Source organism: Apteryx mantelli, chromosome 3 (assembly GCF_036417845.1).
Source record: "Apteryx mantelli isolate bAptMan1 chromosome 3, bAptMan1.hap1, whole genome shotgun sequence".
In the NCBI taxonomy this organism is placed as follows: Eukaryota; Metazoa; Chordata; class Aves; order Apterygiformes; family Apterygidae; genus Apteryx; species Apteryx mantelli.
Window position 1 is genome coordinate 71,954,247 of NC_089980.1, and position 12,335 is coordinate 71,966,581.

General features: G+C 43.2%; 1 protein-coding gene across 5 annotated transcripts in view; it reads right to left on the reverse strand.

Moving 5' to 3' along the window:
* ADGRG6 (adhesion G protein-coupled receptor G6) overlaps positions 1-11,580 on the reverse strand; it is a 119,878-nt gene extending 108,298 nt beyond the window's left edge. For 4 of the 5 annotated variants that reach the window (XM_067293639.1, XM_067293636.1, XM_067293638.1 and 1 more), the window contains exons 1-2: positions 11,524-11,580; positions 5,380-5,480 (exon numbers count right to left, since the gene is read on the reverse strand). In XM_067293639.1, coding sequence (XP_067149740.1) covers positions 5,380-5,479 — 100 coding nt within the window. In that variant the 5' untranslated portion in view covers position 5,480; positions 11,524-11,580. Of the gene's footprint in view, positions 1-5,379; positions 5,481-10,786; positions 10,842-11,523 lie in introns of those variants that run through there. The other variant, XM_067293637.1, reaches the window with a different exon arrangement.
* Positions 11,581-12,335: the final 755 nt, after the last annotated feature.

Below are 12,335 nucleotides of genomic sequence, written 5' to 3' on the forward strand. Positions count from 1 at the left end.
CAGTAATTTACTTTCGCATTAATTAGCTGTCAAGTAAGGGAAACATAAGAAAGCCAACCAGTGACTTTTTCGCTGCGAGACTTACCCGAACACAAATTCTAAACGTATGCCTTAAACCAGCAGAAATTTGGATATTAAGTAGACAGAACATAAAGGATTGCTTTTGATTTGTTTGCTTAAACGACACCAAAATATGAAATGAGACTGACAGGGAAAGGGGAGAGAATGAAAATGCTTTGGAGCTATTCATTAAATTTCCAGATTCCTTCTGGCTAATCTCTCAACTACACATGATGCCTATGTAGGGAAAGAAATTGAAAGACTGAATACTTCTTTAAAACTTTTCAGGTTTTGTGAGCCTTTCACAATGTTCAGAAACGTGAATTTCTACATCTGAGTCGGTGACAAAGCTTTCAATTACCTTTGCCGTCCACGACAATATATGCACACCCATTCCCACCCCAGGGATACCATGAAAGAGTTTTCACAAAGCGTCAGTAATAATGTTATAAAAACATTCCCTGCTTCCTAGTCATCCAGGAGGATTGCGCTGACTGATGTGGCTAATGTCTTGGCACTTTGATTCCTACTGCACACAGGCTAAGAGAGAGACAGATAAGCAAATGTGCTGACAATTATTCCATCATTCACCCAGTGATAGGATCTTTGGCCCTTGCCTGGGGTAGGCAGCCAGAACTGCGGTGAAAACACACTTCCTGACTTGGGAAGTTCAAGATAAAACTCAATCCATTTTTCTCAGAAGGCGATGTGACAACTAACTCTTGCTGCTAGCACATTAGCAGTGCTTCCCACCATGTTCCCAACATTAACATCGCTTCCCACCGTTATTCCCTTCCCATCTCTCACGAGGCTCCTGAGCCTGCAGGGTCACTCAGAAACCCTCTCATGAACAAGGGAGGGCTTTAATCCCTCCCTTATCTATACAGGCCCGATTATGGAGCATGACAGACACACATGATCTCACATGGCAGACTGTATCAGCCATGTGGGTGAATGCCCTTCCAGATCTACTCTTCTCTCTCCCCTCTTTTCCTGACAAGTGAAAATAATATAATTTTTTGCTTCGAATCACCACTAAAAACAGAATGAAAGGTTCAGGGGCTGACATGGAATTAAAACTCATCCTTTGGCGAGCCCTTGGGGATTAACTAAAAACCCCTTTAGGACATTGAGATATGACTACTGACACCAGTGCACTTTACTAATGGAAGAACAAAAGGACTAACACTGACTCTGATACTAGCTGCAGACATAGTAATTCTGTGGTAACAGCAGGCCAGGGTATAATGCAGAAATAGTGTAAAAGGAGTTGAAAATGTATTTATGGCTTTATTAAAAGACACATTTTCCATATCCTGAATAAAACTAAATATGGTTACATGGTAGGCAAAATTTAAAATATCTATTGATTACATAAGAAGGTAAACACTCTTATGAGGATATTGTGATCTCCTCAAAAAGCACAAACATTCAAAAACCTGAAAATTCAATACTGACAAGATGGTAAAAAATTAAACTGGAAAGCAAACATGCAAATTGGAAAAGTGCCTTTAAGGTCACCCAGAAAACTTCAGTGCTGCTCTTGTTTTACAATACAGGGGACATTCAAAACCAGATGATAGTTCCATCCTAAAACATTACACACTTTTTTATGCATCTGTACCTATGAAAATGGAGGGGAAAAAAAAAATCAAGGGGGTACTAAACTGAACATTGTTGAGAGGCTATACACATTTGAAGCAACTGTTTTTTTACCTTCTCTACTGAACTGCTGCTTCTTTATTTAAGATAGGGAGGCTATTATAAAAGGACAAATATCAGTATAATTTCGTAGGCTCAGCAAAAGCACAGTCATATTGGGCAACGTGTAATTTCCACCTCTGTTACCAATGGATCTCTCGATTTCCCAAATTTTGAAACACAATAGAGTTCTATAGGGCAAAGATTAAGGAAGCCTAGCATTATAGAAAATAGGGAAGTTAGGAAATCATCTAATTTACTCCTCCACCCAAGGAAAGAACAATTTAGATTTAAACCATTCCTGACAGGTAGTACTATAAAATTTCAAGGACTGAGACTCCCCAGTCTTCTTTGGCAATCTACACCACTGCTATCTTTACCTTTTGATGAGATTTCCTCCCCTAATTTATCTTGCCATAATTTAAATCCATTCTTTTTGTTATTTCCACATATCAGAAAGATCAATTTATTCCCTCCTGTTGCAGCTATCTTTTTTAATATTTGAAGTTATTATGTAATCCCATTCTGCCTCCTCTAGACCAAAAACATCCTTCTGCCCTCACTGGTCATGGTTTCTAGAGCTCTGTTCACTCTTTTGGTTCTCGTTTGGGATCTCTTAAACAATCAAAATGTACATACAAGCAAAAAATCAGGCATGCCTGAATCTCAGATTAAAGTGGATTTAACCTAATTTTGCTTGAAACATCACTATCCCAACATCATAGCTTCTAAACAGCGCTTCGCTGGAAGATAGGCAAGCTCTTTACACGAGAGGCCAGACATATTGTTATAGGCAGAGAAACTGAGATATAGCTGAGTAAAGTGACTCACTCAAGGCCATCTGGCACGTCTACACCACAGACGAGGACTGAAACCTGTTAAGTTGCTTACTGAGCTACTCTCCTTTGTAATTTTATCCCCAAATCACAACATATAACCTGAAGCCAGTATGCCAGAACAGTTAAGGCTGTTGAGATTTTAATTATAATACATACTATATTTTTATTTCTTTTTTATTTTTATCATTTCTTTCTGTTTAAGCGTCAGAGTCTATTCATTGATTCCTCTGAGCTATCAGACCTATATTTTGCAATTACACTTCATGACTGCACTTTCTTGTAAGTACTTTGCCCTTACCTGTTCATTTCAGAAAAAGGAGCCTGTCACCATAAACAGCAGCTGACACAATGTAGAAATTCATGGCTAAATATTCTTTTCACAGACCATTCTGCTGCTTTTCTAAGTTTTCTGCTGTGTAATCCTTCTCCTAACCTTTGTTTCTGAAAGCAGGCCAAGCCTTGTAGTTCTTCTCAAGTTAAACTATAAAATTATTGCTTTAGCATTTATGTATGACCCCACAAATAATCCATAAAACCTATCTCTGATGATCTTAATCCTCCTTTGTATGTAACCTCCTCTAGGCAAAGCTCAATAAGCCCCAATAGCTTTCTGAGCTTACAGCTCACTAGTGAAGCTGGATGAATGTCAGGTTTTATGATATTTCTACAGTAACTTCAGTAATGTTTAAGCTGCCAGGGAGATTACGAATACCATATGAATCCACAGGCAAACTGACCAGTACCTTTCAAGGAAACAAAACAAAAGAAAACATAGAAGCAGTAGTGTTTCCCACCTTGTCTGCCTTGCTCTATGAAAAAGAATGTAAAAAGACTAAATTTTGCAGCTATGGTTTATAATCTATGTTTTCATGCTAAAAAAAAAAAAAAAAGAAAGAAACCTAAGGCTCTGCAGATAAATACTGCCAAATGACAGGTTGCTGCAAAAGTCTCATTTTCATTTCATTTGAGTGTTAATAGTAAACTGCCTGTGATCTCTTTCAGGGTTCAACAGTAAACACATTTGTCTATTGAAACTGTTTTTTTCTAGCTTACCTTATTTATCTACTCATCATTCAGATGGATAGGAACACGTCTTTTCCATTTACTGGAAGTTTTGAAGATTTCAAATAATTTTCCAGTTGAAGAGAGGAAGAAAGAGCCCCCAGGTGCTTATGTGAGATGTAAAAGACTCAGGTTCAGGTCTCTGATCTGATTTTCATCAGAGACTGGGTTTGGGTCTTCTACATGCCAAATGAGTGCCTGAGAAAGGACCCAATTATCTAGAACACTTTGGCTGTTTTTACCTCTCCAATAGCACAAATCAGTTTATTACTGAAGTAATTAGCCACAGGCATATAAGCTTTTGTAGAAGTTGACCTTAGAGTTTGGCATAGGACTCTTGACCCATCAACTTTTTCAGTACCAGCACAAGAAGCAAATGGTATGCTGTGATTAGCAGAATGCAGAGACAAGCTTTTATATGGCTTTCCCTATCCTCAGCATACTGGTTAGTCTAGTCTATGGGACTTCTACTCTATGGGACTTATCACTTCCACTTCTGATAACTATACTCTTATCAAGAGGAACTGACAAAGACTAAATGTTCTCGGGCCTTAATAGTCCAGTCACCACACATCAGCCCACAACAGCTAGCATATATTAGAGCAGTTTTTGTTGGTTTATTTTATGCCAAGGGTGGCAGCTGCATGGCCCAGGATCATGTATGGCACAGGATCACAGGGACACAAAGGACATCAGCCAGCTGAGCCACAGATGAGAATCAAGTCCAAACATACATTTCTGGCTACACAGTTTAAAGGAAAAGGAAAATATGTATTAAAGTGACATGAAGCTGGAAACTGCAACTGTACGGCTACTGCACCGAAACGTCAAAAAACTACACTTTTTCTTTAAAAAAAAAAAAAAGTTGAAGAAACTAGAAGCTCCTTCTATATTTAACACTCATTTTGCAACTCTTTCCAATGGCAAATCTGTAACAGCAAAACTACCCATCTGATATGGAATTAGCTGAACACTACAATCTGCTCCAAAATTTTCTTATGCTCCAGAGCAAACTCCAAAGGTTTTTCCAGCAAAGCTGGAAAATATTCTAAAATATTTTACACTCTACTGGTTAGGAGAAGACATTCAGTAAATGAAATCTCTCATTCATATGTTTTCAAAAACAGTCACAACATATTACAATACTCTGTGTCCAAGTGTCACTACAGAACAAGAAGACGCTAAGTTTAAACTTCCTGCTCTGTACAATATATTATTATATTATGTTTATACAGCTTGCTACAGAATGCTTCTATCAATTGAATCATTAAAGAGTTTAAAAAATAATAAATATACTATAGTTATTCTACAAAGTGCAAGGGTTACCGAATACACAAGCAACAGGCACAAACTCACATTACTGTGGAAAATGGATGGAGAACTACATGATTACTTGCAATATTTCAAAAATCAGGAGAAATTCATGAGTTGCAGGTATTAACAAGGTAAAAGCAAAGGAAAGGAAAAAGGAATTCAAAGTGCAAGGTCAAAGAAAAAGATAACAGCAACTAACAACAAAATAATGAAAAACAATAAAAAGAAAGTTTGACAGCAGAAAATACGACACAAGCTATCAAATCACAATTAATAATTATAATGCATCACTTTCATCAAAATTTTGTATTGTATGTAATTCAGCCATACGTAAGCATAATCCTTAGTCAGACTTTGACTCCTAGGCCATTTATTTAAGCAAGAGGATAATTTGCTAACTTACCTGCTTGCTGCATACATACAATATACGTGGTAAACAAGCAGAGACAGTGCCGCAGCTTCCATTTCCAGTGGTAGCACCACATTTCACTTATATGAAACATCCTGTAAAAAAAAAAAAAAAAAAAAAAAAAAAAAAAAAGCAAGCAACAGTTCAGGGAGCTTTACAAAAAGCCAAGAATATGAGATAAAACTATTGTTAGCGAAACTAGTAACTAGCATGAAATAAAGCACTTGAAAATTATGGACTGCTCTAGAGCAAGGGAGAGAGAGCGAGCGTGCATGCACGAAAAAGAGAACGCGTGAGAGAGAGCTTCTACACTTGATATAAAGGGTCAGAAATGTTGTTCTCTGATCCTTAGCAGACAACAAAGCGGAAGATGGGTTGTGGTTAGGCCTCTAAGCATATAATGGTGCATGAGATTTCAGTAAAAGAAACAAACAGTCCATATGGTGACAGTCTGAAAGAGTTAAGGGTTTTTTTGGGGGGAAACTACAAAGCTTTATATTACCTACTTGCATACTTTACCTATAGGAATATATTTGTGGGGTTTACATATATTATATACATACATATGCATTACTAACTACATAAAGATGGTATTTGCCTCTGGTCTTAAACATTGCCATACCTCTTAGTGCTAAACCATACTTAGTGCTTAACCATACTTACTGCTAAAATTTTGATAGCTACAACATTTTCTGCTAACTGACAACTTTTAGCTAAAGCCTGAAACTTTTGTTGTCAAAATCTAGAAGCTCATCTGTGCTGCCAGTGAAGTCAAGGACATGATTATTATTTAATAAAACAAATGCAATTATAGTGTCATTTTTACTTGAATTTAAAATTTCCTTTGCCTTGAAGTTTACATGACCTTTAATGGCTAAACCAAAATGTTTCCTCCATAGGGGGGAGGCAAGGAAGAAGACTTGTAATGAATCTTTTCAGAGTTTTAACCATGTATCCAAAATGAATAGTGCACCATTACATTCCTATCTCATTTTATTCAACAAGCTACCAACAAGCAAGAGCAAGGAACAAATAGTGGAACACTACACACATTATTCTGACCAACTCATTCCCATCCTATTTGGCAAAGACAACCAGTAAACAGCCTTTGTTCAGTAAGATATTATCTACTTATACTGTGAGAAAACCTCTAACAGAATCCCCAAAATATTTAACAAGCCCATTCCCAGCAACAGTAAGTGAGGAAGAACCACAAATGAATAGTCATGAAGAAACACTAATAAATACAAATGTCTTCTCTATTTAATACGTACTATCCTAGAAAAGGAAAGCGTATTTGGAATGGTCACCTGTATCATTTATCAGGATGGAAATGCAAGAGATGTAGAGTGAAAGAAAGTACAGAGGAGTTCATACTCCGTACTCTGTATGCAAGAAAACTTAATTTTATTAAACTTGGGGAAATTTCCTTCCTTCTGCTCCACAGATACTGCTGTGAAACTGCTCATGAAACTTTGGGGCAAATGTAAATCCTTTCCCAGTACTGGCTTCTGTTTCTCCTCAAAGTAAAGTTCTGTGATGCAGACAAGCCAAACTTAAAGCAGCAAGATAAACCATTGTAAAGGAACAACTAATGTTTCAGTTTTAAAAGTAGTAGTTCAGCAAACCACACCCCTGGGCTAGATGCCAGACAGCCCAGGTAAATGACACTTCAACAGATTGCTGCCATCAGTGAGGTTTCCCTTCACTGCCGGGTTACATAGCAAAAGTATCTGCTTACAAAAAACCGTCCAATTCTTATCGGGCAGTTGTATCAAATTAGGAATTTGAAACTGATTTATTTTTCTGAGATATTGTAAAGTCGAACCTAACAAGTTTTGAAGACAAGTGCAGAACATACTGGGCTCTGAAATACAAGAATCCCTGTGATGAAGCCAGACGCACAAAGTAACCAGATTATCAAACAATAGAAGTATTGTCCTTCAACTTAATGACCTATAAATCACTGTTAAAATCTGAGACAACAGAATACTGAAGTTTGGGAACAGTTACTCTTCAATGTATATAATTCATAAATCCACAATGCCCTCCATATTCATCTAGAAAAATGACATTGAACAGAAGTCCTTTTAAGACATGAAAACAGTTATACGCACATACAAACACACATAGCATGCACACATACATTCACAGAGTGGTGAAATAGAAATGCTGACTATAATAGCCTGACATACCTTATCCGACATGAGATACAGAAGAATATTGCTGTTTCTATACAAAAACAGTTTGCAGCTACTTATGTGATAAATGCTAGCCTACTGCTAGCTAATCTACCAATCAAAACCTGTAAAAGTGGTTGAATTCCTCTTTTTTTTTTCCCCCTTCTTTTTGAGCAGTGTAGTCTAGAGTTATCAGACTAGGAAAGAATCACAACTATGTTTAACGCAGAAGAAGTCTGTGTTGGTTTTCATCATATCGACACATCTTTAGGATGTTGCAGCAATCATCAACACTTTTGATGTCTCTGCGAGCTCAGCAGTATTTTTTTGCTCATTTAGTAGTGGGAGAATCCAAACCACAGCTTTTGATATACTCACAGAAAAATAACATGACAAGGTGCCACTACCTAAGTCTCAAGTGCATCAACCCAACCACACTGCCTTTAGTGTTTTTTCTAAAGAGTCTGTGGGATTCTGTGTTAATCTGAGAGAACTATTTCATTTGGCCAATTCTGTTGTGTTAATGTTTACATGCACTGTGGTAATATTTACAAGCTAGTATCCCATGGTGTTAGTATACAGTCTGTTTACTAATCCTCACTCTTGTAAAATGCACAAGGAATCTTGAAATCAGGAAAGATTTCAAGAATATGGATAATTGACAACAGAGCAGAGGATAAGTAAGTGCAGAGAGCAAGACAGAAAGGCATGCCTATAGAAACTTTCTTCCCCTGAGGAAAAAGACTAGATAATTCTACAGTTGCTACAAAAAAAATACTATTCTCCACTAAAATAAATAAATAAATAAGTAAAAATGAGCAAACCCGTCTCCTACCCTTACATTCTCTATTGTTGAAGGACCAAACAATCTCTTTTAGAGCACATCATGATGTGCTCAGATGACCAGAAAGAAGGGCTTCTCAAACTCAAATGAGAATGACCAAAGAAGCAGCATGCTTTTATCCTTGCTACCAAAACACTTCACTCGCTAATGCAGGCACCATGAGTCAGATCTGTTTCTTTTGGAGATCCATGTTACAAAGCATAACCTTTAGCAGAGTGCTGTAAATGAGTGAGAAAATCATTTGTTCAGTGCATTTGCTCTTCAGGCTTTGTGTGGACAAAAAGCCAAAATTCACAAACCTTACTGCTCACAGTCTTACACCGTGACGTGCATAACAACACTGGTCACACAAGAAGCTGTCATGGAAGTCAGCCAACATATTGCCAGCATAAAGATTTCTTCCATACCAAAAATCTATCTCAGATATCTCTACAATGTGGCATCCTTATTGGCGAGCAATTTTGAAAAAAAGCCAGAGCAACTGGTAAGCACTTGCAAGGCATTTAGAAAAACTAAGTCACATACAGGTGCCCAGTATTCACCTGTTAATACCCAGTATATTTATTATAGGTTAATTTTCTTGATTATTAGCATTCATTTAATCTAGAATTGAACCCAATCAATGTATGAATAATTCAATAAACAAATCAGCACATAGCTCTGGCTAGTTTATAGCTTATCAAGGGATGATCTGATGACACGGATGCCTGCTACAAGAGCACTGACTCAGTGACCCACTCTTTCAGGTCTTCAGCCCTGTTTTCCCATTTTAAGTAATATTAAAAGGATGCATTCTGTTATTTAGCAATCATCAACAGGCGAGAGAAAGACTATCAGCACAGAAACGTACTAAAACATGCCAAGAATTTAAGTAAGTAAAGCAATCCGTAACAAAGACGATGGACCAATTTCAGAACATATGCAGGTTATTTCAGTCTTTACTACTGAATACATTAAAATTGCTGAACACCCTTCACAGTGGGCTTTATTCCCTATTTTTGTTTCAATTTAAATGAAAAAGAATGAGCCCTGTTCTGTCTCCAGCTGGTAACAAGCTTGCAACTCTGAACAAATCATTGTGGATTGCCAAACACAGAACCAAAACAGCATGTTCAGGGACTATCAGGACACCTATGGTAGAGGTACACCCATTACAGTTGGATAGGATCTCACAACAGCAATCCCTTTTAATACATATTTCGTACAAAACCGAGTAATAACTGCCATTTAAGGAGTCTTATAGAAGAACTACCAATTTTTCTATGAAACAGCATTATTCCATTGTAGACACTGTGTGACAAGACCAGCTATGCACTCTAGCTACCAATTCAATCCAGTCCACAGCTACTTTCATTTCCTATAACATAGGGAGACAATGGGCTTATTCACAATTCATTCTAGAAGAGCAAAATAGTCATGTAATTTATCTAAAACCGTAAATGGATGGTAACTTGACATAGTTCAAGATTAAATTAGCGGGACTCTTGCTAAATCTAACTACAAAACTTTTTACTATACATGTCAGCAGCCAGCTAATGCAACATCCTCACCTTTTGGGCAGCATATAGCTCTGCAAGAAAATATGTACAAGATATGAATAATCCTGGCACATTTGATTTGTATACCGTATGGTCTCAAATCATGTCATGCACATTTGAATACACCATCTTCCTTGTTTAAAGCTTCGGCAAAGTTCCCCAGAGTGGGATGTGAATTCTGCCCCAGGCAGACTGACATGACTCTTTGGTCTTTGACATGTCTAAAGCTATTATGGAAAAATGTTGCTGACAGTTGAAAATTACAAGAACGATAACATCAATTTCACAATTTTTTTTCTCATATAGGTTGTAAACAAAAAGATTTTGAGCTTAATCACTCTGAAGTGGAACTACAAGTGAAAGGTGATTACAACTCCCATTCGAGTTCCTGCAGATCAACAGAGAAGTTGATTTTAGTTTTGAAACCCTCACTTTAAACTGTACGACACTAATGTCCTGAAAGATTAACTACATAACACCACTTAAAACTTTCATTTTAAGCATTACTTCTTAATCCTAATTGTTCTTACAGCCAACCTTGCAAACGTCCTCACACTCATCGAATGAAATGGAAAAAAAAAAAATGAAGACAGTGCCTTTTAATTTAAACAACGCCAGCTGTACTAGATCCATCTCGGCCCCCTGGCTTTCCTTCCAAAATTAAGTTTTCAGAGTTGCAAGCAGCTAGTCTGGTGGACCTCGCTCTTCGGGGACGGCGCCTCAGCCGCACCGCAGCTTCGCCGCGCGCCGCCGGGCACGTCCGCCGCGGCCCCCCGCGCTGGTGCTGGTCCCGCTCCCGCCCGGCCCCGGCTCCCGCCCGGCCCCGGCTCCCGCCTCACCTGCTCGCGGAGGCGCTGCAGAAGCCCCGCTCGCGGGCCGCGCTCGGCACCCACCTGCGGCGGAAACGCGTCGGGAGCGCCCCCCCCCCCCGCCGGGACCCCGCGGGGGCGGCGCTGTGGCCCCGCCGACGGCCCCTCGCCGCCCGCGCTGCGGCAGGAGGAAGAGGAGGAAGAGGGGAAGGAGGAGGACGGGGCCGGGGAAGTTTTATGGTGCCGCCCGGCCCTCCCTCCCTCTCGCTCTCGCCCGCCCGGCGCTGGCCCCGCACCTGGCGGCGGGGAACGGAGCCCCGCGGCGGCGCGGGCTCTGCCGCCGGCACCTGCCCGCCGCCGCCGCGCTTCCCCGCGACCGGCAGCCGCCCGCGGTGCTGCGGGACGCGCCGCTGCCACGGCGGGAGCCCGGGCAGGGCAGAGCCGCCCCTCTCTCGCCCTGCCAGCTGCGGCGCGAAACCCGCCCGTTTCCCCATTCCTGCAGCCCTACCTACCCGCGCGGCTCAGCCTGGCGTTACTCACCACCCGGCCCTGCCTCCCTGCCCCACTTTCCCGCCCCACGGAGCGGCCCGCGGCGAAGCCGCTGCCCCCCAAGCGCGGCGGGCGGCTCGCGCCAGCCCTCGCCCCGCGAGCCGGGGGAGACTTACACGGGGCCACAGCGGGGCTGCCGTGCGCCCGGCCCCCGCCACCATCCCTCCGCCGCCTCTCCCCGCCCGGGCTCCCGGGCAGGGTGGCCGCCGCTCGCCCACCTCTCTCGCACGCCCGCACACGCCACCCGGCACCGCGGCGATCCGCTCCGCCGCCGCCGCCGCGCCCGGGGCAGCTGCTTCCCCCGCCGCAACTTGGAGAAAGTTGGGGGTGGAGGCCGGCGCCGGGGCCGCTCCCGCCCTCCGCCGCGCCGCGCCGGGGGCTCAGGTGGCTTCGCCCCGGCGGCGGCTCCCGCGCTGCCCCGCGGGCCGGGCCGGGCCGGGCCGGGCCGGTCCTGTCCTTCCGCGGCGGCGCGGCCGCACCCGCCGCGCGGAGCGTGGGGGGAGGACGGGGCCGCGCCGCCGCCGGGCGCCCCCCGCGCCCTCCTGCGGGGGCGTCCGCTCCCCGCGGGGGGGCGCCGCGCCTGGCGGCCGCGGAGGCGGCGGGCGCTGGGGGGCAGCCTGACCCGGCCCGGCCCCGCCTGGCCCCCGCTGCCCCGCCGCGGCGCACACCCCGCCGCAAAGGGGGCAGCCGCCGGCCCCCGGGGCGGCCGCGGACCACTCCGCGCTGGCCGGGCCTCGCCGCAGGGTGCGCCGGCGCCCCGGCCCGCCTCCCCCTCCGGAAGGGGGGGGCCCAGGCCCTGAGCCGCCGCAGTCCCCGTGAGCATGGCCCGGGGACAGGCCACCTCCGGGGAGGCCCCAGCGTGGCCTGGGACACCATCTGCCTCCAGGGAGGCCCCATCCCACAGACACCACCCAGGCTCCAGTGCCCCGGGCCCGCAGCACGTATCTGGGTGCAAACACACCACATCGCATGCAGCGTGGGCACACAACTCACCTCTGGGAAATAAACTGCCAGGCTTTGTCCCAGGGTT